The 26,505-nt window shown below is 42.1% G+C and overlaps 1 protein-coding gene across 1 annotated transcript in view; it reads left to right on the top strand.

The window, feature by feature from the left end:
* The window catches only part of LOC148018771 (pentatricopeptide repeat-containing protein At2g27610-like), a 33,651-nt gene extending 13,556 nt beyond the window's left edge, over positions 1–20,095 (top strand). The window contains exons 2-3 of the mRNA XM_087660764.1: positions 3,498–3,556; positions 18,936–20,095. Of these exons, the coding sequence (XP_087516890.1) occupies positions 3,498–3,556; positions 18,936–19,622 (746 nt within the window). The 3' untranslated portion in view covers positions 19,623–20,095. The remainder of the gene's footprint in view (positions 1–3,497; positions 3,557–18,935) is intronic.
* The last annotated feature ends 6,410 nt before the right edge of the window (positions 20,096–26,505 follow it).

Raw genomic sequence — 26,505 nt, 5'->3', positions numbered from 1 at the left:
TTTTCAGCATTATTCCTTGCATTTTCAAGGACACTTACGACATGTATATGTTGTTGTCTAGTGGGCATTCTTTGTTGTCCTATCGGTACATCCTCTTGGAATACAACCCTTCTGACCTCTTTTGTCTTTCAGGCTGTTTGTGTATGTAGTCTTTCTGGAAGATAATATCATTGTTACGTACTACTTTTCTTTTCTCAGGATCCATAATTGATACCCCATTTCACCTTCATCACTATATTCTAGAAAAATACATCTACAGGACTTTGGCTCAAGTTTGCTGCGTTTTTCCTTGCGAATGTGCACAAATGCCTCGCAACCAAACACTCTCAAGTGAGCATACGAAGGTGGTATGCTCGACCATGCTTCTTGAGGGAGTCGCCCCTCCCCCCCCTCCAACACCACAAAGACCTGTTTGTTGATTGAGTAATCAAGTGTACGGCTGTTATAACAAGCTCTGCCCAAAATCCATAAGGTAAAGCAGCATGTGACATCATTGTACGGACCTTGTCTTAAATGGTCCTGTTCATATGCTCTGCAACATCATTTTGGAGTGGATTGTGAGGCGCGGTGAGCTTCCTTTTAATTCCTTTGCTGTGACAAAAGTCTTGAAAGGCTTTGGACACATATTTCCCACCATTATCAGAGCGAAGTCACTTTAATGTATTGTTGGTTTGATTTTCAGCAAGTGCTATGAATTTTGAAATTTATCCAAGGCCTCATCTTGATAATGGATTGGATAAATCCATACTTTGCATGTAGCATCATCAACAAAAGTAATGAAATACCAATTTCACACTGTCAATGCCTGCAATTTGACATGCATAGCTATCCCCCAAGTGGACAATGCCATGTGCACCACCATTATAGTTAGAAAACCACTCATGATGTGGTGTAAATGAGTGCGCATGAGGATCAAGACAGTGTGTACCTGAGATATGCACAATGAAAGAGGAAGAGAAAGCAAAGTAGAGAGTGAGAGCCCGACACATCAATGTTTGGTACAATGACAAGATGTATCACTTTAGGTTTTGATAATAATATAAAGTACAAGTGTAAGGGTGTGTGCACACCCGAACACCATAAAAGGCACGGAAAGCCTTTATTCCCAACACATCGTACATCATGGTTGGTGTGACCAATGTATCAAATAGCCACCTCCGTGTGTGAGGCTTTTGGAAGTGTGCCTTGCAACACTGTTGCTCCTACATGGCCAATGTAGCATATCCTTGTGTGAGTCGATCCCTAGCCGCATGCACCATAGTGAATCTCCTTGTCGATGTAGTAAAAGTGACTCCTAGGTAGACATACGAGTCTACTACCTCCACCTATCTTGCTCCTAGGGTAAAGGTTAACCTCCTCCTCATTGGGGCAAATGTGTGAAAGATCAAACTTTTGGTTTTCCCAAGATTTATTGTCAATCCATGGTGTGTACAGAAATTCTAAAGGGCATGTAGATGTTGTTGTAGGCCCTCATGTGACTTAGAGACCAAGAAAATGTCATCAACATAAAGCAAAATGGAGACCGATGTACCGGCGAGAACGACCCCATCTCCTCGTCCTTGTGTGATGTGGTCCTCTATCTCGTCAATGTAGAGTCAAAGTAGTGTGGGAGAGAGAGGACATTCTTGCTGCACTCCTATAGTACTAGAGATCACGCCCGATAGTCCTCTTGGGCATCTCACTCGATCAATCTCCCTCTCATACAATGCTTAAATACCCTAGATCATGTCTGATGGGATCTCCAGTGTTTGCAGTCTCTGTAGCTATCTATCCCATGGAATTGTGTCAAAAGCTTTATGGAAATTCTCTACAAAATTTGGTACATCATTCATTGTTTGTACATTCCACTTTGGATGCCCATATATATATATATATATATATATATATATATATATATATATATATATAGAGAGAGAGAGAGAGAGAGAGAGAGAGAGAGAGAGAGAGAGAGAGAGAGAGAGAGAGAGAGAGAGATCATTTGGGTCAGGTACGGGTAACTTGGCAACATTTTACCATGCTAAAGTGTATGTGTGGTGCTGCCTTATTGGATGTCAAGATTCACATGATAGGTTTGTGGATGACCCTGTTGTAGTCCTTATGTGTATAGCAACACCCTTTGGTAGACATTGCTATGGCTTTCATCGAGGAAGTTGGCATCTTGCATGGTTGTATTAGAATCCAAGCCTCTTGGTCACTTGGTGGCATGTCTTGAATTTTACTTCAAAGAACAAAATGCCTAAGTCTTTTCTTCTTTTTGACTTGATTGCTTCTTGGTAGGGGATTCTTTAGTTCACTTGGAATGACATCTTCTCCTACAATCCTCAAAACCAGTTATGCCATTTTATTATACTTATCACAATCTATGCGCTTATGAAGTTAGTCAAGCAATGTGTATGTGACTAGAACCTTAACTTGTATTGAATGATCCTCCTTTCTAGAGTTAGGGAGGCACCGAGTTGGTCACCCTTGGGTTTATTCTTTCTGCTGTATATGTTAATACTTTTGAATTCCTTGAGGTTACAGGTTGATTGGACCAGCTTGGAGAAATGGCTTTGTTATCATTCCCCTTTGTTTATGCTAGAATTTGGTAATTCTGGGCAATGGCCAATGTATTTTGTGTGGTGTAGATGCTTATAGAAGTGTCAATGTGGTGCGTGTACCTAGTGTCTTTAGACATTTAGTTAGTGACACTAGGAACTAGAGTAAGTTAGCCCAACGCTAGTTAGTTGGTGGAAGGCTGGTTAGGTCAACTCATGACCTAAACTAAGTTGTACTTTCACTCTTTCAGTTCAGTTCAGCAAGTACACCCTACTCTCTTGTTGCAGCTCACTCACAGTCATTGTTTCGTTTCTCTCTCCATTGTTGGTCCCGTTTTCTTGTAGTTGGTATCAAAGCAACCTCTACGTGCAGATCCCAAACAACCACCATTAGCAATTGCCACTCTGCCAAGATCCTGATGCCAATTAAAATTAAGCATATGAGGCAAAGTAATATCTAATGAGTAAAAGTATATCACATAATCCTCTTTCAAGGAAAAACTAGGGCATCACAAGGATGATTTGGCATCTAGTATCCATCTCATGGCATGCTATAGTATTTGCTCCACCTTGTCGACGGTGAGGTGTCTCAATGGAGGCTTTCCAAGGTAATGATGGCCATGAGAGAGAGAGAGAGAGAGAGAGAGAGAGAGAGAGAGAGAGAGAGAGAGAGAGAGAGCCTACTATTCAAAGGCTTTGACAAGTTTTCTCTCTTTTGCTAGCACACTTTGACTCTTCTTGGGTTTAATTTTTGTTGGTGGTGAACATAGCTTTCACATGTTGGTCAGATGGCATCTTGTACATTTGATAATTTGTTAATTTAAGTAATCTTTGTGTGTGTGTGTGTGTGTGAGAGAGAGAGAGAGAGAGAGAGAGAGAGAGAGAGAGAGAGAGAGATTTTATCACTTATGTGCTTTGTAGAAAGAGATGCCTATTTTATTGATGCATATTGAATTGCAGGCCAACAATTATTGCGAGAGTTTCACATAGGTGCAAATCAATTGTCAAGGGTTCCAGAGGTTGGTTGCATGTGCTCAAAACCCTCTACATGTTTTCATCATTTATCAATTTGATTTGAAATTTTTGTCTGAATTCTCTTGGTGGGTTACTATGTATAAATTCCTACATATCGCATGTTCAATGCATGTTTTATAAACCCCAATGTGACTAATTGTAATAGTTTTTCTCACTCTTTTGTGATTTCTTGCACAATTTATAAATCCTTTAAATTAAACTTATTGTGGTAAAAGAGAAATTTAGAAAATCAATATGTAATATATGAGTTACTTCTTGTAACACTAGTTTACACTAGTTTGGTGGTAACAAATCTAGCTTTTAGAGGGTTTATTAAAAAAATTCACTACTTACGATTGTGAAAATTTACATAAGCATTTATTTGGCCTATGTATTGTCCAGACAAAAATTGGGGATTCTATGGAATTGAGACAATTGCAAGACACATGTATCAGATATGTACCTAGATTGTATAGATCTTAGGGCTAGTTTGCAAGTGGCAATTTCACATTATATCTTTGCTACCAAGTTTGAACACATTCTAGTATGCCTAAAACTTGCAATCTATGATGCACAATCGCAAGTGAGCCTAGTTGCTTAAGCCTATTTTATGTTGGGTGCAAAGTCCCTTCGTATCTGCGTAAATAGTCTTACGGGTGTGAACACACTCTTAACGTACCCTAACATATAAATACATTCTTTTATTCTTTGTGTACCATCATGAAGTGGTACACTTATCTTTGCATTCACTCTCTCTAACTCTCAGCTTTGCAGCTCACGCCTCTATCTCGCACTCCATTGCGCACTCTCTCCCCTTCAAACTGGTATCAAAGCCCAACGGTCGAAGCTGGCAGACGAGACAGGTGCAAGCAATAGCCAACACTTATAGTTGATAGGTGTAGGTGATGGTTGCAGCTACAAGAGAGAGGAAGTAGTTGCAGGCGAGGGGAAATAGTTGCATGCGACAACTTCGCAATAAGGCGTCAGACAAGAGACGTGACTAGTCGATTGATTGACGACCAATGATTGCCAAGGACCATCACGGGGCGGGAGATCACCAGGCGACGTAATGCCTCACGATTTGTAGTGCATGCGGGCACCAGTCGCGACACGCCAACAACCAAGCAGCAGTGCATCCATCACCGGGCGACATGATTGCCATCAGATGGGCAGCCGATAGGGCTCCAGGTCACGCGACGTGACTGGTAGGTCAACGGACCTCGTCACGTCATTTTTTTAAAAGGTCACAAATTCGTTTTTTCTTGAAAATTTTCTTTGAATTTCCCCTTGACTTGATGGGGGTTTGCGCGTGCAAGCACAGAGTTTAGATTTGTGCATATTTATGCCCAAAAATTTGGGGCTTTTCAGATTGAGTGCTGTTAATGCAAAGTTGAGGCATCTGTGTCAGAAATTGCAGACACTGTGCGCGTTTGAATTGGGGATTTTGCCAAATTTACTAAAATTTTACTCATTTGAGTGAAATTTCTCAACATTGGACCCATAAAATTTGGGGCTTTTGCTGTATTGGTGAAATTTTGTTCAGTTGAGTTAGATTGGCTGACATACGTGCACACTTGGACCCGGAAATTTTGGGGCTTTTGCAAAATTTGTGAAATTTTGCTAAATTTGCTAGTTTTGTGCTTTCGGGAATATGTATTAATGCCATTGGGGCAGATTTGATAGTAAAATCTTGGGGCTTTTGCTGAAATGTGTGGATTTTGGCAAAGTTAATGCGTGAAATGTACTTTGGGAATATTGCTGAAGCAATCTTGTTGCCATAAGCAGAGTGATTTGAGCATTTTTATCTCCCGCTTCTGCGAATTTGGAGAAATTGCAGAGATTTCTTGGTGTTTTGTGTATCAGAAGTTGATACGGGCACATATGTATGCAGTACACATGTTGGACAGCTCCCATTGAGTTGATGTATTGCTGATTATTCATGTTGCAGCAGTCTTAGTGATCATTTGCAGATCTGGGATTGTTGTAGATGTATTTTTGGTGATATTGCTGAAGTGGGAGTTACCTGGCAGTGATGTATGCATTTAGTGTATGCTGAAATTGCAGTCATACTGGTGAAAGTCATTCGTTCTACTGCTCTACACATACTTGGACTGATTCTTGCTATTATTTGTTGAAAATTTGGGCTGAAATCAGCTGAATATTCAGCTCATTTTTGTTGTCATAAATTGCAGCATTGAATTTCTGGTGTGTTATTGAAAATCAAGTGTCTTGATATAGGTTATGCTATATGGAAAAAGATTAAGGACACTTATGAAAATACAACTCCTGTGAATGAAGTATATCTTATGCGCAAACTTGTGAACATGGAGTTGGATGAGTCTAAGCCAGCATTTGAGCATTTGATTGCTTTTATAGGGGTTTTGAGTCAGTTTGCAGGACTCTGGTTTGGCGGCTTTCGATGATAAATTGAAATCTATTTTCTTATTGATGACTTTGTCTGACAGCTGGGAATCTTTGGTTGTGTCACTTAGCAACAATCCTGCTTTGACTTTTGATGGTGCAAGAGGTTCAATCCTTAATGAAGAAATAAGAAGAAAGTCTAGTGGTGAAAGCAGTGGCTCAGCTTACCATGTGAGAGGCAGGTCTCAAAAGAGGGATAATGCAGCCAGTAAAGGGAAAAGCAGAAGCAAAAGCAAAAGCAAGGGCAAACAATAGGATGTCACATGCTATCAGTGTGGGTGTAAAGGGCATAAAAAGCCCGATTGCCGGTACTTTAAGAAAGAGCAAGAAAGAAAGAAACAACAGGGTAAGAAAAAAAAGGATGATAAGAAAGACGATGACAACTCTTCCTCAAAAGAAGTTGCAAAGGCAAATGTTGCATCTAGTGTGGTGATTGAAGAGCTTCTTGGCACTGAAGAGGTACTTGTTGTAGCGTCATCTAATGATGCAGATATTATGGCAACAACAGGTGATATGGACATCACCAAAAAGGAGGAAATTGATGGCTTATTTTTAGCTTATAATGGGCTGTTACAATCATGGATAGTGGAAAGGGGTGCCTCTTTCCATGTTACCCCCTCTTTGGAGTCATTTTCTGAATACACTGCAGGTTACTTAGGCAAGGTTTACTTGGGTAATAACTATGCATGTGAGATAGAGGGTGTTGGCACCATTCTCTTGGCTCTTAAAAATGGCCAAGAGCTGATTTTGCAGGATGTTAGATTTGTACCTGGCATAAAGAAAAGTCTACTATTAGTTGGGCAGCTTGATGTTAAAGGGTATTTTACTACCTTTGGTGGTGGAACTTAGAAGGTCCATAAGGGCTCTATGTTCATTGTTAAAGGCAGCAAAAGGGGGACTTTATATTACTTGCATTGTAAAGCATCACCTGGCAAGTTCTTGGCTATGGCTGAAGTCCATTCACAGATGGAGCTTTGGCACAAAAGACTTGGTCATATGAGCCAGAAAGGCCTTTAGGTTCTCTCCTCTTTAGGGAGATTTGATGTAAAAGGCTCTGGTCTCGAATTTTGTAATGATTGCTTGTATGGAAAACATGTGAAGTCTCCTTATTACTTTGGTGTTGTTAAGAAGTCTAATGCTCTTGACTTAATACACTTTGATGTGTGCACTATGCCTGTTAATTTGTATGGGGGTGTATGCTACTTTGTTACTTTCATTGATGATTTCAGTAGAAAGTCATGGGTGTTTGTACTTAAAAGTAAAAAGGAAGTGTTGGATGCTTTTAAAAAGTTTCATGCTTTTGTTACCACACAGAAAGGACTTAAGTTGAAAGCTATAAGAACAGATAATGGGGGTGAATATGTCTCAAATGAATTTAACAAGTTTTGTGAGATGCATGGCATTAAGAGGGAGTTTACAACCCCTTATAATCTTGCATCAAATGGCGTGGTTGAAGAAGGTCAGATGCATGCTGTCCACAGCTAATCTCCCATAGCAGATTTGGGGAGAGGCTCTTAAAAGTGCAGTTCATGATGCAATCGCTCTCCCAATCATGCATTGGAAAATGACATTCCTGAAGAGATTTGGTCTAGCAAACTTGCTTCATATGACCATTTTCGTGACTTTGGTTGTGATGCCTTTGTGCATGTACCTGTAGAACAGAGGATCAAACTAGACATGAAATCCATCAAGGGTATCTTCATGGGATATGGAGATGAGGGAGAGATGGGTTATAGAGTTTGGCTTCCTCAAGGCAGGAAGATAGTAAGCAGTCGAGACGTAGTTTTTAATGAGGCAAAGTTGGTGAAAAATGCTACACATGGTGATTTTGACAAAAAGAAGGTCAAATTTCAGCATGAACAGCCAGCCATTCAGCAGCCATTAGCTGAAAGTTCTGTCCCTTTTGATGCTGAAAATGAGCAACAACCTATTGTGCTACAGCCAGAAGATCACGGACAGCAAATAGATGCACATGATGAAATAGGACAGCAAGAAGAACATGCTGAAAACAGATTACAGCAGCAAGAAAATGCTGAAAATAAGCCACCTGGTGATGGTGTGCACATTCCTTAGGATGTAGGCCCACTACTTGATGATACAAATCATTGGGTAAGAAGGTCTACATGTGTCAGAAGGCAGCCACAGAGGTTTTAGCCATCTTTGGATTGCATTTTGTTGATTGACGAGGATGGGCCTTTGACATTTAAAGAGGCATAGTCATGTGAAAACAAAAGGAAGTGGCAGCTTGCTATGCAAGAAGAGATGAAGTCGCTATATGCAAATAGCACATGGGAGCTTGTACCTTTACCCAAGGATAGGAAAGCTATTTCTAATAAATGGGTTTACAAACTGAAATGTATTGATGGGAAGCCCAAGTACAAGGCATGGCTGGTTGCTAAGGGCTATACACAAAAGGAAGGCATAGACTTCCAAGAGGCCTTTTCACCAGTGGTGAAGATGACGACGCTTTGTGTTTTGTTTGCTCTATTGCATCCTTGGATTTAGAGTTATATTAGATGGATGTGAAGATTGCTCTGTACATGAAGTAGCTAGAAGGATTTTCTATTCTAGGAAAAGAGCATTTGGTTTGTAAGCTGAAACACAACTTATATGGGCTGAAACAAGCCCCTAGACAATGGTACAAAAAATTTGATACCTTTATACTTAGCCATGGATTAAATGTAGTCATGCAAATCATTGCTTATATACTAAAAAGGCTGATGATGGAAGCCTTATTGTGTTGGTTTTATATGTGGATGACATGGTGATTGCAGGATAGCATAAGAGTACTTTGAATGCCTTTAAAAGACATCTGAGTTCAGCCTTCTCTTTATCGCCACATACAAAGCTTAGCAAATCTGATTGTCCTAAGGATAATGCAGCTGCTAGTGCCATGAAGGATATACCTTATGCATCAGCTTGTGGATCTTTGATGTATGCCATGGTTGCAACTTGCCTTGACATTGCTTATGCAGTGGGAGTTGTTAGTAGATTCATATCTAACCTTGGCAAACCACATTGGGAAGCAGTGAAATGTATCTTCAGATACTTGAAAGGTACACAAGAAAAGTGTATATGCCATGGAAAGGGTATACTAGAGTTGCAGGAATTTTGTGATTGGGACATGGTAGGAGATCTTGACACTAGGAAATCTACCAGTGGGTATGTTTTTACTTTGGTTGGTGGGGCTATCTCTTGTTGTTCAAGATTGGAGAAAATTGTGGCATTGAGTGCTACAGAAGTTGAATATATTTCAGCCACAGAAGCTTCTAAGGAAGCTATTTGGCTTGGCCGCCTGGTCAAGGATTTTGGTATTTCTTCACGTACTCCAGTGCTTGGTTGTGATAGCTAGAGTGCAGTATGTCTGGCTAAGAATGCCATGTTCCATGCACATACCAAACACAAAGATGTTTGGTACCACTTTATTTGATAGGTCTTGGATGATGGTCTTGTTACACTGACTAAGGTCAAAACCCAAGATAACCTTGCAGATGTTCTCACTAAGTGTCTTGCAAAGGCTCGGCATGAGTATTGCATTCGTTTAGTGGGAGTTGGTTAGCTTAAAGGTACTACTTTGGGCTAAGTGGGAGGTTGTTGGGTGTAAAATCCCTTCGTCTCCTTGTAAATAGTCTTACGGGTGTGAACACACCCTTAATGTACCCTAACATATAAATACATTCTTTTATTCTTTGTGTACCATCACGAACTGGTACACCTATCTCTGTGTTCACTCTCTCTAACTCTTAGCTCTACAACTCACGCCTCAATAACACACTCCATTGCGCACTCTCTCCCCTTTATTTTAAGCATGGAAATTGAGATAGGAATGCCTAAGGTTGTGATGCACAATCACAAGGAAGCCTAGTTGCTTAAGCCTATCTTAAATATGGAAATTGAGATAGGTATGCTGAAACCAGCCTCGGTTTTGGGGAATAATGACCTTGTTTACACTAATTACAGCAATAAAAAAATTCACATGAACTGAAAATGCAACATTACCACGTAAATCTTGGACAATGGACAGCTTGTTGGCTCCAAAACTAGCGCCTCTTGCAGTATTTCTTTATCTTGTATTTCAATTTGGATGGAACACATTGAGATTCCTTGAACCTCCTTTGCTCTCCAAATGCTTCTTGTTGTCACAAATGACTAGCAAGCCTTCAAACCAAATTTTCCCTTGGTTTGCTTAAGGAAGTAGCCTTCACCGTGCTCCTTGAGTGACAAATTCAACGTCAAATTTAATGTTAGTTGACTAGCCTCTTGAATCTCTTGAAATTCTCCAATTTCAGTTATTCAAATTCAAGTCCTAGGCTCGCCAATTTAAGTACACTTCCCAAGGTGGCCATCAATCCTTGTTGTAAATTAGGGTTCACAGTAGAGATTCTTTAAAATCTCCACCTCCAATGACTAAAACTGCTGAAATTTGTTGAGGGAAGGTGAGAAATGCTTGAAGAATGAGATAGAATTCTGGGGGGAAGAGAAAATTACGAGTGTTATTGTTAGGGCATTTCAAAAGGAGCTCAAAGCCTTTGGAGTTAGATGGATCATATTTTCATAGTTACCTATATTAAGAAGGTCATCCACATGTATGACAACTACTATAGACTTTTCACTATCCTTGTAAACATAGAAGTTAGCATTTGAGGCACATCTATTGAAGCTTAGCTTAAAAAGAACTTATGTATCCATTGGTACTGTCATAGTTACCAGGAACGGGGAACGGGAACGGGAACGGGACCCCCTGGAACGGGGGGAATGCCCAAAGCGAGGGAACGGGAACGGAGGGAACGGTGTATATATATATATATATATATATATATATATATATATATATATATATCCTCTAGAGAGAGAGAGTCAACACTAGTCTTAGAATCTAGAGAGACAGATCATATCTATTATCAACCATGAATTATAATTCATGAAATTAGACTCTAGAGACATAATAATCAAGTTTCAACTTTCAACAATAATAAAGATTCAAAACATTGTAACCAGCAATGGATTGTCGCATTCATAATTCAACACTGTAATCAACAATGTTGCATAAGTCCAACTGGCAACAAGTGTGCATTGCAAAAACACAAAATATGCACTAAACAGTAAACTTTAAAGCCTAAATAGTAAAGATCCAAGTTACAAGAGCTCCAATTTCCAAGTCAATACTCTAAAGTTCCAAAAGGCTAGCTACTAAGTGCTCTGATTCATGGAAGATGGCTCCACTGTTCCTGAATGCTCATCCTGCTGAACAACATCCTGCCCATCATCATCACCATCATCATCATCGTCATCTTTTTCCCAACATATAAAAGAATCAGCCTTTGCAACTGATGTACGAGCTAGCAAGCGAAGATTGGAGCTCACATAAACTAGGTCATTCGTCTTCATTGTACCAAGACGATTTCTCTTCTTTGAGTGAATGTGATTGAAGGAGCTCCATAGTTGCTCTAAACAAGAAGAGCTAATTGTTTGGCTAAGAATACGAATAGCCAAACTCTGCAACTCTGGAGCTTCTGCCCCATAGTCCTCCCACCATAAAGCAGCCCCAATATTTGTCCTGTCCTCTAGTGCATCCTCTGTACCAAACATCCCTAATGTTTGTCGATATACAGAGAGCTGATTTTTAATTTTGCGTTGCATTTCACGGCTAGGATAAAGCCTTGCAAGCAATGTGTTCCAAGCCTTGACCACCTCAAGGTCTCTTTCTTGCATCTTTCCTTGAAACTCAGGATCAAGCACATATGCTGCAGCATGCATAGGAGAGTCATACTCATTCCATCTGCTGATGCATAACTCCTTGATTTGCTCATACCTATCTGCATTTGGTTCCAAACTCTCCAACCTCTCAATCATGCGATCCATACCTTCATAGATCTTCCCAATGCATGGATCCATGCCATCTGCAAGCCTCAACATGTGCATAATAGGATCAACCATTTGGTTGGTGCGATTAACCTCATCCCAAAAATCTCTATCAGAAACATATGCATTACATAACACAGCAGTAGCAGTGGCAGCCCCAGTCCAATTTTCATACTCATCACTAGCAAATAGCTCCCTAATTGCACCTTTACAATAGTGCAATCGACCAAGCATAAGAAAGTTATATGCAAATCGTGTATCCGAGTATTTAAGAAGTTCTTTGTCACTTCTCTTGCGAAACTCAGCATGCAAGTACTGATGATTACATATAAATGTGATAATCTTGTTGCCTTTCGCAACAAGAGATGCAATCCATGGCAAGTCCCCAATATCCTTCAACAAGTTATTCAAGCAATGCGCCATGCATGGACTAAAGGTGATATGTGGATACATTGCCATTAAAATGTTTCCTGCTGCCCTGTTTGTAGGTTCACCATCTGCCACAAACTGCACTACATTTTCTGCCCCAACAGCCTGCACTGCCTCGCACCACTCGGATGCCAATACATCTGCACTCTTTCCAGTCTCTGAAGCATCATGACTACCAATGAAGTATACATCTCCACGAGAATATGCAACAATACCATGTATGGACCTATGGCGTGTGTCACTCCATCCATCTGCTATCAATGTCACTCCATTTCTTACCCATTGATTGCGAATATTTGCTGTTGCAATCTCTATGGCTACTTTCTCCTTTTGAAGCAATGTAGTCCTGATAGTTTCTGATGAAGGGGGCTTATATGTGGGTCCATACTCTGCAATCTTTGTCACCATATTTAAAAAATAAGGTGACCTGGCTGATTTGAATGCAATATGGTCATGGTAAAAAAAGCGTGCCACTGCTGCATCTGTTTCCTCTTTTTTCTTTGGTTCCCATGAAGTGTGCAATGAACTCTGTTTAGCACCACGACCTGTTGCCATTGATGGCCCACGAGAAGGCTGCGTAGCCACTAATCCTGGTGGTCTTCTGCATGAAGCACCATGCCCTGCTGGTCTTGGAGTCCATGTTGTTGGATCCACTGCTATATTTGGCGTCCTCCTGGCATGTGAATTCCCCATAGATGTGGCTATGCGGTCAAGTAACTCCTGCCTTTTCTCAATTGATACATTGGTGCAAAAACGCACCTCTTTCCCCTCCTCATGTAGAAGATGGGCTCTCACTTTATCAGCCCCACTAGTGCGAGCATAAGGGCAAAGTTTGCATTTCCAAGGGCGAGCCCCTCCACCTCTCAATGGCACCTCTGCATCTACCTCATCCCACCATGACCAAGTAGTGCTTCGACTTCGTCCTGTTGTTGACGAAGTACCTGCTGAGGATGATGAAGATCCCATAGATGTCAATGCTGCCATCTATATAGAAGTGACAAATAATCAGTAAACTGTAAACTTCAATGAAATTAGTAATTACAGAAATTTGCAGCCAACATTTCAACATCCATGCGTCAAAGTTCAATGAAAACCAAGGTCCAAAGTGTACCGTGTGCCGCACGCGACGTAGGCGGGAGACTCAGAGGCAGGTGGGAGAGTCAAAGCCGAGCAACCTGCAGGCGGAGGAGCAGGAGCAGGCGGGGCAGGTGCACGGAGCAGGCGGAGGAGCAGGTCCCAGGAGCAGGAGTAGGCGGCGCAGGTTCACGGAGCAGGCGGAGGAGCAGGGGCAGGCGGGGCAGGCGGGGCAGGCGCAGGGGACAGGCGGGGCAGGCGCAGGCGCAGGGGACAAGCGCAGGCGCAGGGGACAGGCGGGGCAGGCGCAGGCGCAGGCGCAGGGGACAGGCGGGGAAGGCGGGGCAGGCGCAGGGACAGGCGACAGGGAATAAGTCCAGACGCAGGCGACAGGCGGAGGGGACACGCGACAGGCGCAGGCGACAGGCGGAGGGGACAGACACAGGCGACAGGCGATAGCGGGAGGCGAGAGCGAGCTGCGAAACGTCAACAGATTTTTTTTTTAAAATTAAAAATTTACATGCCTGGGCTGGAACGGCCGTTCCAAACAGGGAACGGCCAGGGAACGGGATGGAACGGGCTGGAACGGGCCAGGGAACGGGCTGGAACGTTTCGCCGGCGTTTCCTGGGCTCGTACCTCCCGGAACGCGTTAATCCGTTCCTATGCGCCGGAACAGGCGTTCCCTGTTTCTATGGGTACTGTGCTCTAGGGGCTTGTTTCAGCCCATACAATACCTTTTTTAGCTTACAAACTTTGTTTTTAGAATGGGAGATCTCAAATGGTGGGTGAGCCACGTACACTTTCTCCTCAAGGTTACTACTCATTGCTGGCAGCAGCCTTGTCTAGATACCCATTTATAGTTGTAACCAACTACCAAGACACTCAAACTATGATGTCCCTTGCTAGATGTTGTTGCTTGCTTCTACAGGGCCTTGGATTGTAGTCACTTGGTTTCAAAGCACCTCCTAGTGGCTGCCAATGACCTTCCACATGTGGTCATTTGATCCAATAGCCTTCTCTTAGCTCCACTGCAAAATGACTCTTGTCTTCTCTCTCTGAGCCTCCCACCAGCCTCTTCTCACTTGCATGGGAAAGTTTTGCCAAGTGGCAGTCTTCCTAATCTATTTTCCAGCAATTTAATAGTTATTTCTTTTGAGGTAAAAAAAAGAACCACCCAACAATTAAATTGATTAGGTCAATTAATTACACAAGTATTCCTAAGCACTCATTAGCTCTTGAAATGACATTAATCAATTAATTAATGCCCAGTCCCTAGTGTCATTATTGACACTTGCGACTACTAAAGTGATCTAGGCCAATTTATGGTACTAGATATCACCTAGTGCTTAACAAATATAACTTAATACAACTTTTTCCTTTGACACCCACTAACACCTTGTGTGCTTTGGCTTGTCATTTTGACTTAATTGACTTGCATAACATATGTGCATCTCACATTTGCACATTTGATTAAGAACTTAATCAAATGCTAATAAAAAATATAACTTCTTACAACTTTTGTCTTGACACCCACTGACATCTTGCAATCTTTGACTTGTCATTTTGACTTACCTAACTTGCACAATACATGTGCATCTTACATTTACGCATTTGATTAGAAACATAATCAAATGCTAAGCAAAGTATCAAAATTTCACGTCCTTGTGACATGTAAAATGCCAAACATCTATTACTCTCTTGGTTCTATCTTAGATGTAGCTCAACAAGCAAACCCTAGCTATAAGCCCTCTACTTACAATAAAGCAGCTTGCACATGAGGTGAAATGTGTGTGCAAAACCTTGCTTGGCATTAGAGAGAATTGTAAAAAATGTGGATGTAGTATTTTATGTGATGGATGGTCAGATACTCATCATAGGTCTATCATCGATGACATGGAATCTTCTATACATGGGTCTTTTATTATGAAAGCAGTTGATATGGGTGGCTAATACAAGTTTGGGAGTATGTGCATAAGATCCTAAAAGAGGTGATTGTATATAGTGGGCTTCAAAATGTTGTGCAGGTATTATAAATAATGCAACAAATTTGGTACAGGCAAGACAATTGATAGAGCAGCAGTAGCCTAGTAAATTTTCTACTAGATGTACTTGTCATTGTTTGGGTCTTCTATTTGAGGGTATTTGGCCAGCTCTCTTGGGTTGCTCGTGTTGGAAAAAGGCTAAAGCTAACAAAATTGCCACATTCATTATATGCAAGCACACAATCTTGGTTTTGTATGGACAATTTAGCACCGAGGAGTTTGTGAAGTCAGCCTAGACACACTTTGTTTACATCTTTTTATTATGTTGGAAAACCTACTTGATGACATGTGCTATAATGGACTATGTTGCATGGTTGTCAGTGAAGGACTAGAAAGAGAGTTTGTTGCACTGACAAGGCAATGACAAATGTATGTGGTTAGTATTATTTTGGAGTTTCCTTTTTTGCAAAATGCAATGCCTTCTCAAACGCAAAAGCAGCCCCCTCTGACTGAGTAAACTCAGCCTGCTAAGGCTCTTCCGCGTCCCGAAGCTTCTTCACCCGCCGGAGGCGATGAAAAAAGCAAAACCTGCACTTTTAGGTTGAAAACTCAAACTTTCTCCGCGTCAAACAGCAGTAAACAGCAGCAAATCCACCACCTGTACTCCTTTCCTGTGCGCCCACACTCGTTTCAGCCTTATTCCAAGGCGCAGCCCTCCTGTCTGCCCTTAAACGCAAAAAACGCAAATTTGTGTCGCGATGGAAACTCCTCTTCAGGTTGATTCTGCGCTCAGTCAGCCCTCAAACACTGCTCTGATGCCATGTCAGAGTGCAGCGGTGCGGAAGCGTAGGACTGAGAGAGAGAGAACGCAGAGAGAAAAGGGAGAGAAAGAGACAGTGTACAATGAAGATCTGCTGTATAAAGAATGCTGAATACAAAGATATACACGGGCGCAGTGCGCTAGACTGCGTGTCTCCACCTCGACGATGCGACCTGCTGTCCACCTCGAAGTCTGCTGCAGTCTGCACTGTCTGCTGTCTGAAATCTGTGAACAGAGACAGAAATCTGCACGGCACCGGTCTGTAATCTGCGACAGAGAAGAGTGGGCAGACTGCTGGAAACGTCGGCAATAAATAGCCGAAAAACTGCCTGGAATGGGGTGCCAGAAATAGGGCGCAGCTTGGAGTAAGTCGGCTGCAGGCAGTCGGACTGCCACGTGGCAGTCCGACTGCACAGTCCGACTGTGCAGCAGCCTGCTGGTCCGACTGTGCAGGCCTGCCTGCCCACCAAACAGGCTATGATCTCTAACACCTCGGATGGGAAAGTTTATAGGTTAAAGAAGGCCTTGTATGGCCTCAAGCAGGCTCCGCATGCATGGAATGAGAAGATTAACTCGTTTCTTTAATCAAAGTTGGGATATCGGCGCTTCAAGGCCAATCCGCAGCTTTATGTGTACACTTCTACTTGTGTGTTGTATGTTGATGATTTGATTTTGATAGGGGATCATGCATAGAAGGTCCAAGAGACCAAGACAACTTTACATTAGACGTTCGGGATGACGAATTTGGAGCTTCTTCATTTCTTCTTGGGTCACGAGATTTATCAATCTTAGAGGGGGATTTTCATCTCTCAGTAGAGATACATTCAGGAGCTCTTGGTGACTTTTGAGATGGAGACTTATCGGACCATTTCTACTCCTATGGATCCGAACTGGAAGGCCAATTCACACTCAGATTCTCCCTTGATGGATGCTTCCCGCTACTGTCAGTTGATTAGATCCTTGATTTGGCTACTCAACCCTTGTGTTGATCTTTGTTTTGCTGTGGGTCTTTTTGCGGGGTTCATGAGTGGACCCAAACAGGTGCATTGGCAGGTTGCCCTGAGGATTCTTCGATATTTGAGGGGACCTTTGACTTAGGGCTTTCGTATCCCGCTGGTACAGATGCTTTAGATCTTATTCTTGCAGGTTGGAGCGACTCGGATTGGGCTGGCGATGTGGACCACCGGAGGTCTACTAGAGGCTATTGTTTTACCTTGGGTACATGTGTTCTCTCTTGGAGTAGCAAGAAGCAGTCCACGGTAGCCCTTTCTTCTACTGAGTTTGAGTATCGAGCCGCGTCTTCCACCACATGCGAGGTTGTGTGGCTTCGGAGATTGTTGGAGGAGCTTGGCTGCCCCCAGACTCTTCCTACTCTTCTGCGGTGTGACAATGAGAGTTGCATTGCCTTGGTATGCAATCCTGTATTCCATGCCCGGACGAAGCACATTGAGCTCCAATATCACTTCATTTGGGAGAAGCTTCTGGATGGGACCATTGATGTGGAGTACTGCAAGATGGAGGATAATCTTGCAGATTTGTTCACGAAGGCGATTCCCCAGGCTCTTCTTCGGAGAGATGCCAGATCCCTCAGTCTTTTGACCTGTCCGGGCTCTGAGAGGGGGTGTTAGCGAGTCATTTCTTGGACAGCAGTGTGTAGAGCCGTACGGCCAGAGTGCCACGTCAGCAGTGCAGGATGCCACGTCAGCAGTACGGACAGGTGCCACGTGGCACAGCTGCAGTCGGCCAGTTTTTCTGTGCAGTCAGCCGACCTGATTCTGCCTATTATTTTCGTGTTATTTTCTTCTATTTATAGCAGACTGGTCCAGCACTTTGACATCTTGGATATGGAGATCTGACAGAGATAGCCTGCTGTGACTGACGGCATGTGGGCTGACGGAGATCGAGGTCCTCAAGGCGGAGACACACGCAGATATTTTCTCTGCACCCGTGTATATTTTCTGCACTCCTATACAGCACACTGCAGATTTTCTGCGTTTCACTGTCTCCTCTCTCTCTCTTCTCTCTGTGTTCACTCTCTCTCAGTCTTTGTCCTACACTTCCGCATCGCTGCACTCTGACAGTTTATATCTAAGTCAGTTGCAGTTGCAAGTCCAGACTCACGAGTCTTCAGTCTTAAGGTTGGACCATTGAGCTGTGAATCTTCCATTTTGGGAAATGAACGATCAACTCTCGACTCTTGAGCCAATTTGTGTGTAAGGCTTCACATGGTTGAATAATGAACTCTAGTTTATACTCGGCCTGTTGATTAAAGTATCAATGTATATAAGTGACTAATTTTAATTACATACTTGATTCTTTGAATAAAATTTAGGGCAATGTATGATTCATCCCCATGGTCCCAATCATACTCCATTCATACTTCAGATGCGTTTGACATATGATTGCTGTGTGAAAAAACTTTGCTTTTGAATACAACTTACTGTCCAAGGCCTGATACAACCAGAGCAGTTCAACCTTCATTGTATTTCTATCTACTTCTTTGCTGACACAGCCATAAGAACTTTATATTGTTCAAGCATTTGTTGTTTGGGTTGCTTGTATTACATTGTAGAATCCTTCTGAAGGCAAACAGCTCGATTGTTGTAGTAAAATGACAGCTATCATATTTAATGATAGTCTATAGACATTGAGTGTCTTGTTGACTACCACATGATTGGTGCAGTGGTGTTGATATAAATATCCAATGGTATTGAAATACGTTTTTGATCCTGATATTATTCACTCTATCCTCTTTTTTAGAAGTTAATTTTATCTTGCACACTCTTTCGTTGCAGGTTCATGCATTTCTCTGTGAGAAAGGAACAACTGGGAATCATGATGGCATTAACTTTGCCACAGGACATCACACTTGTGGGGGCAGCCTGTGCTGTTCACACCATTCTAATGGTAGAATGGGTACCACTGGAAGAGTCATTAGACCAGTTCATGAGATAATACCCTTGAATACAGCTGCATCTATGACAATAGCAAATAAGTACTCATCATCAAGCAGGTTTGAAGAGAAAGCAAAAATAAGAGCATTGATGGAGAGTAGAGGCTTGAAGAAGGAGCCAGGCTGGAGTCGCATTGAGCTCCAGGGTCAACTATTCACATTTTTGGTGGATGATCATTCCCATCCAAGAGACAAGGAAATCCGTAAGGAGCTTCAAAGGCTTTTGGTGTTGATGAAGGACGCTGGTTATACTGCAGACATTCGCTGTGTCCTGCGTGACATTCCAGATTCAGAGAAGGAGAATGCACTTATGCATCACAGTGAAAGGCTTGCTATGGCACTAGGTCATTTGAGTTTGCCCCCGAAAGCACCAATGAGAGTAATCAAGAATCTCCGAGTATGCAACGATTGCCATACTGCAACAAAATACTTTGCCAAAATTTATGAACGTGACATTATTGTACGAGACGCGACCCGGTTTCACCACTTTAAAGCTGAGGGGTATTGTACATGTGGAGATTACTGGTAGATAACCCTCATTTTAGTGTGGGTGTGAGTTCTGGCAGAGTAGCCGTCATATTAGAGTTAGATTCAAGATCCAAGTTGCTTTATGTTTGGCTTATTGTTCAAGGGGTCACACCTATACACGAGTTGCGTCTGGCCTTGTTCAAGGACCATATTCATATTTGTAGGCAGTTTGGGCCTTGCACCTCAGGTTTCTGGAGGGTGGCATGAATGAAAGTCATACCAGGGGCAACTTAAAAAGGTTGTGGATTAAGGAAGTGAGTTAGTCTAATACTACAATATGAACATATGCCTATCTTTAAGATTGAGAAAGGGGCTTATGTGCAGTCCTATCCAGTGGTGGATACACAGCGACTGTGTACTTCATCTTTTAGGACAGCCTAGATGTGTCTGTATTTGGCTCATTGTTCAAATGCTCATCTATATGTGCATCTTGTTTGGCCGTATGCTTGATAAACATCAATTTTGTTTGCAGTTGAGTGTCGAACCTTGAATCTCTTGAGCGTGGAATGATTGAAGGTTGCATTAGGACATTAAAAAGATAACGAAAACTGAATGTGCTTTACTTTAAATGTTACAACACGAATATTTGCCTTACCTTATGTAGAGGAAGGTTGGCTTTCAGTGCAGTACTCCTGGCATTCTCGGACCTACATAACCTCTGTTTGCTTTGTCTTTTACGACATAGTCTTTGTCCTTACAGGACTAATTGTCTTTTCTAGTCAGTAAAATGAGAAAGAGCATAGATCACATAATGTGAGGCAGCTACATGGCACAATATGTAAGCTTGAGTTAGAGTTGTGCTCTTACCATGCCATTTTGTTTGCTGGAGACAATTTTTCTTTCATCCCAAGTATGAAAACAGATAAGACAACTTCACACACACACACACACACACACACACACACACACACACACACACACACACACACAGACTTCATGCCTTTAGTACTTAATGGTCAAAGCTGTTTTGGATTGCCCTATGACATTACTGTTTTTTGTCCTCACTTTTTTGCTATGCATTGTCTCCCATTTCAAGGAACTTTTTCATGGATGCGTTTTTAAATATTGCTACTATCACATGGTTCTTTTGACATGATAGTTTGATTGCAGTGTAATCCTTTAAAGTTCCATAGTTACTATTGTGCTTTTTACATTTCCACACATCTATACAAAATTGCTCTACCATGGTCTGCTTGGTTGAAGCACTAGGGTTCAATCTATAACTAGTTTGCTTGGCTATAGAACATAGATCAAACTATGGTGGTGAAATATGTGGTTAGTGTTTGATCATAACTTGTAGGGCATTAGTCCACAAGGAGCCTCATGAGAAGTAGATGTTATCTTGCTTATATATATATATATATATATATATATTTCACATGCAATTTTTTGGTTGTGATACTATGGTTTGATGTGGTGATATTGTGGATCAGTGAACTTCTTACATGTCGTCTTCATCTTCATTTTCATCAAAGCAGCATGAGAAACTATGCACCATGACATGTTGGCAACAATAGCTTGTAAGCAAGGTTTCCAAGATGCATCATCTAAAAGGGTTATGTTCAAATCTATACGAATAAACTAGATAGACAACCATCTCGAATACAAGCAAGTAGTCCATCTCATGGCTTATGTTGTTAAAACCCGAACCCTTGGATTGGATTGGCATTTTTGAATTAGTGTTTCTTCTTAGATTTTGAAATTATACTTGGGAGTTTTCCTTTCCATAATCTTCATCTTTTTATTGTCAACAATAGTTATCCTTGTTTTTCACTATCTTCCACTCTTCATCAAATATAATTAAAGTAGGCTTGCTCTTGCAATGACATCCCATTATTCAGCTAGGGTAAGTTGAAAAATGGAACATGTTGTGTGTTCTTTGACAATCACTTGCTTCAACATCATAATTTGGCCATCTAATGGGAGCTATTTTGATAAAACTAGAGGCATCAATAATGCTATATTGATCAATAACCAAGAAACATCAAAATCCACAAAGTAGCATGCTCACCATATTAAAAACAAGATGTAGAATAAAAATATGGACCAAAGTTAAAGCTTCATGTTATGATCTAATAAAGCTTAAACACATGTAGTGGTTGAAGTGTTGGTATGGGAGTGTGCATGCTTGTGTATTTTATCGAAGCTTTTTTAGAGCTATTGTAAATCAATGTCCCTTGTATAATATGAAAAACAATAAACAAACATGTTGAAAATATTATCATATGAAAAACAATATTAACAAACACATAAAAATAATATGTTTTTAAATCTTATTGATAATATGAAGAAGCATTGGGCAGGACTTGAACCTTTAATTTTTAAATAGTCAACCATAAAGCCTTTTAACCTTTTTTTTTTCTTTTTTCTTTTACACTTTATTTATGTGTGTATGCACATGCTGTAGATGATAGATTTTGTTCAAGGTTTCTTATGTCATCAATGGATTGGATTATCTTTCATATATCTTCCCATCTTACATTGTTATGTTTGCATTAATAAGCTATACGTGCACATAAATGTTTGTATGGTTCTATGCCAACACTTGCAAGGAGTGTTTCTCCCATACGAAAACAACCTCCTTACATGGTCAATGGGTGTACACTTCTATAATATAAATGCAAATGCGCCATATATTTTGTTTATGGCAGTGTAATCAAACTATACTTAGCATTTCTTAGCATTGATGCTATATTCATGGTATACTTTTAGCACTCTCTAAATCAAGTACACAAACAACATGGTCTCTCTTGCATAAGCAGTGGCATATCAATGCCAATGGAGCTCTAATTTGTAGTTGCAATACACAAAAAACATATTCTAGAATTCCTTTCTATTAGAGCCCAATATTATTCTACCCTTTTTTAGAGAATTGGATGACTAACTTCTTTACCTTATGTTTAGAACTAGAATCAAGCATACAATGTAATACCTCCATCTAATCATGGCTAACATTTGTAAAAATGACACAAAAATCCACTATCAATTAGTGCTTTCACAACATTCTAGCTCTCTGTTAACCCTCAAACGAACAAGGTGGAAAATCCGGAAAATCTAAAGCAATAGATAAGGCCAAGGCACGCCAAGAAAAACCAGGAAACACAAGAAGTGAAAAAGTCTTAAATCAAGGAGAGGTGCAGGAGAAAAAGCGCAAGTCAATACTTTTGTAAAAGAGCGCAAGACACACCATGATTTATTTTAAGAGCATGGGGCTTTGACCCATTCAAATTGTAAAGGTAGATGGGTAGTAGGAAGGAAGCTAGGAAGATAGGAGAACAATGGAAAAAATGGCCTAGGCTATGGCCGGCCATGTAAAAAGGAGATGACTGCCCAAGGGAAAGAGGGTTTTGTATATAAAGTTCAAAAAGTGAATGAGAGCTCATTCTTTGGTGTGTGGCAAAGTAGACTTTTATTTTTTCTTCTCTTCCTCTCTTCTCTTGCTTGCTTGTGAGTGCTTGAGGGAGGGAGTGTGAGTGAGTGAGGGAGTGAGTGTGTGAGAGAGAAATCTTGGAGCTAATGCTCTCCACCATCTCCTCTCTTCTTCCTCTTTTCTATTCTCTCGTCTCACGCATGGCTATGGAGGATGGAGCTTGGAGGAAGAGGCTTGAGAATGCTTGAGCCTGTATCATGAATCGTGGAGCTATCGGAGTGCTCGAGAGAGGAAGAAACTCAATTAGGCATTAGGGTAAGCTCACTACACTCATAGAGAGAGATAGTGCGTCGGCTATGTGAGAGGTAGCTACTAGTGCTTGTTTGAAATGCTTGAACAATAAGCGGCCCGTGGGTCTTGGCGGTTGAGCTTGTGTTCGCCTTCAGATTTTGGTTCCATTGCTGGGACCAATGGATTCAAGCTTGAGCACTTGCGCGCTTCAAATCGAGCATCGAAGTAAGGGTTTCATCCTGGAACCGGAGCTAGAGGTAGATAGGAGGTTTTGGGTCTTTAATCTGTGCTACAAGTAAGTATTTTTGATTTTGGATGGTTAGTTTAGGAGAAATCTGTTCAGTGTTTTGCCTTCGATTCTTGTTGCATTTAGAGTTAGTTAAGGTTAGGAAATTGGTTGGAAAAGTGTAGGGTTTGCTATTGTAAAATAGGCCAAACAGTGCACAGATTTGGGAAAAACGGGAAGAAGGAATGCTGAAGGGGGTTGAGGTCGATAAGTGAAGGGGCAAGAATGGCAAGAACCTTGTGAAATAGGGGTTTAATGGCCAGGACACCAAGAGGGAGCTCATTTGAAATCCTGGTGTTTAAGAGAGAGAGAGAGAGAGAGAGAGAGAGAGAGAGAGAGAGAGAGAGAGAGAGAGAGAGAGAGAGAGAGAGAGAGAGAGAGAGAGAGAGAGAGAGAGAGAGAGAGAGAGAGAGAGAGAGAGAGAGAGAGAGAGAGAGAGAGAGAGAGAGAGAGAGAGAGCTCCATTTCGTGGATCCACTTCAATCGCGTCGCCGACGAGTTTGTTGCCCACTACAGGTATACTCGCATCTTCTTATTCATGCATACGTAGGATCTGGAGGTGCTAGGCTAGTGTGGAGGCCACAATCGCTCGGCGCGGCGAATTTTTCGTCGACTTTGGAAAAAAACGTGTCGCATTCAACATGTCTGAATTACGTCGATTTTAGGCCGAGTCCCAGAATCGACCCTCGGCCTACTCAACTCGGACACTTAGAAACTCAGCCCTCAGCCCATGCCCATTCAGCCATTTGGCCAAATCGACTCGGACTTGTGGAAATTCGGCCCTCGGCCCTCTCGACTCGGACGTCCACCATTCGGCCCGTCCGAATCAAACACTCGGACCGGCCCATCCGAATCAGTCACTCGGCCCAACTTGTACTCCAACTTGTACTCGGCCTGTTCGAATTAGTTACTCGGCCCGTTCAGACATGTTGGACCACGTTTGATTTTTCCAATTTTTTTTTGAAAATACGGAAATAAACCAAGCATACAAGCCTATCAGGCTAAACCCGCGAGAGTGCTAGAGTCATCGAGGCACTTGTCTTTTCACTCACTTTGAATTCGAGCCCTCAAAACACAATCAAGAAAATCTAAAAGCCTGATTTCACACAATGCATAGAAAAGAGCACACACATGCACAGAGTGAGGGTAAGTTGAGGAGTGGTTTGTAATTAACAAGGAATACATCCGAACTTAAGAACTTGAAGGGACCCACTAGTAAGAGAAGACCCAAAGACATAGAAGGGAGATCGAATCCCCAAAAGTAGGACCAAGTGGAGAACACGACAAAAAATATGAACGCAACAAGGACAGACAATACCACGGAAGTGGATCTACTCGGCCTTATCGACTTGATCGACAACTTGGCAGAACATGAAGTCCTAGACATAGAAGAGGGCAGCTCAGGCTGTAGAAGCAATGCAGAGCTTAACCTAGGAGACTTTCCTGAGGCTGTCCAGCAGCAGTTAGTGAGCAATTACGATGCTCAAACCTGGCTAGAGTATGGCGGTAGACCTGTAGAGGACATTATAGCAGATCTCGAGGAGGAGAGGAAGCTGGCACGTAGGGTTCTACAAGGCCTAGCCGTGTACAACCAAGACAAGCAAACTAGGAGTTTGTGCTAGAGCTTAGAAATGCGAGAGATTTAGAGAGTACTAGCCCTAGCAGACAAAAACTGGTCAGAGAGCGAGAGGGCGCTAAAAGGAGACCTCACACTGAGCAAGCTCCTGACTAAGCGACTGCTAGATGACACGGCAAAAGAGCAAAGCGCTGCAACATTAGCAACATCACTACTAGCAGGGTTAGGGTTTAACCAAGGCTCTAAGAGCCAATAAAAAATTCATGTGGTGGCAAAGCAGCTGGACAAATACCAAGCTAACGACGACCCGTACAACTTTGTGGAACAATTCGAGTAGGTCTATGAGGCCAATGGCCTCACCCATCCTACTCAACACTCCCAAGCCTTCGGACTGTGCTTAAGTGACAAGGGCCAGACTTGGTACACGAGTTTGGATGCTGCAGAGCGTGCCGATTTTAGTGGCTTGAAAAATCTCTTCATTAAGAGATTTTTCGAAACTGGGTACTTTGATATCCTACTAGTGTGACTCATGAACGTCAAGTAGAGAGAGAAAGAGGATATTCGAGATTACGTGACCTAGGTGACGAGCCTCTTCAAGAGAATCCCAATGGGTGAGAGACCAACCGAAAGAGCGGTATCCATGGTATTCATTAGCAGAATACAAAGTGAAGAGCTCTACAAAGCCTTGGTCGACAACTCAAGCTTGCAGCGAGACGCATTAGCAAGGGTGTTTGAGGAAGCTATTAGAGTGGATGACCAACTCAAGGAAAGAAGCTTCAAATGTTTGAATCGAGAAGAGTCCAGCACCGGGAGTTCCAAGAGGGCCTCAATGCCGAGTGAGAGAGTAGGCCCAAGCGCGCAGGACATAGCGAAGGGCACTGACTCGGGATATGAGCTAGCAGAGATTAGGATGGACATAACCAAACTACAGGAGATGATGAGATAACCAACACGGCCACACGTCCAATGCGTGCATTGTGGCGGGAACCACTTGCCAATCGAGTGTTAGGACCCTAGGTCATCACGACCTTGCGCTAATTGTGGTAGGTTCTGCCATGCCACCATGCAATGTAGACTACCTCGGAGACTCCCATACCCGCAGTATTACGATCAACCCTACCTTGCGAACAGGCCATCGAACTTCTTTGGAAGGGGAGCCCCATTGGCTCTCCTGGCACCCAATGATGCTAAGCTGCCTATCCATGGGATGAAAATAAATCCTACAGGTATCCCTAGACCACATGGACCCTATGTGACCCACCCACCAAGTGATACTCGAGTCCATTATGTGGATGAGCCTAGCGACGACATGCCTTATGTAAACTCATACGTGTCGAACGATGAGGAAGGCAACACAGTCC

The sequence above is a fragment of the Lygodium microphyllum genome, chromosome 20 (assembly GCF_053477565.2).
Source record: "Lygodium microphyllum isolate KBCC chromosome 20, Lygodium_microphyllum_v1.1.10, whole genome shotgun sequence".
Lineage (NCBI taxonomy): Eukaryota > Viridiplantae > Streptophyta > Polypodiopsida > Schizaeales > Lygodiaceae > Lygodium > Lygodium microphyllum.
Note: the sequence above shows the minus strand (reverse complement) of the source record. Positions and strands in the feature narration are given on the sequence as shown.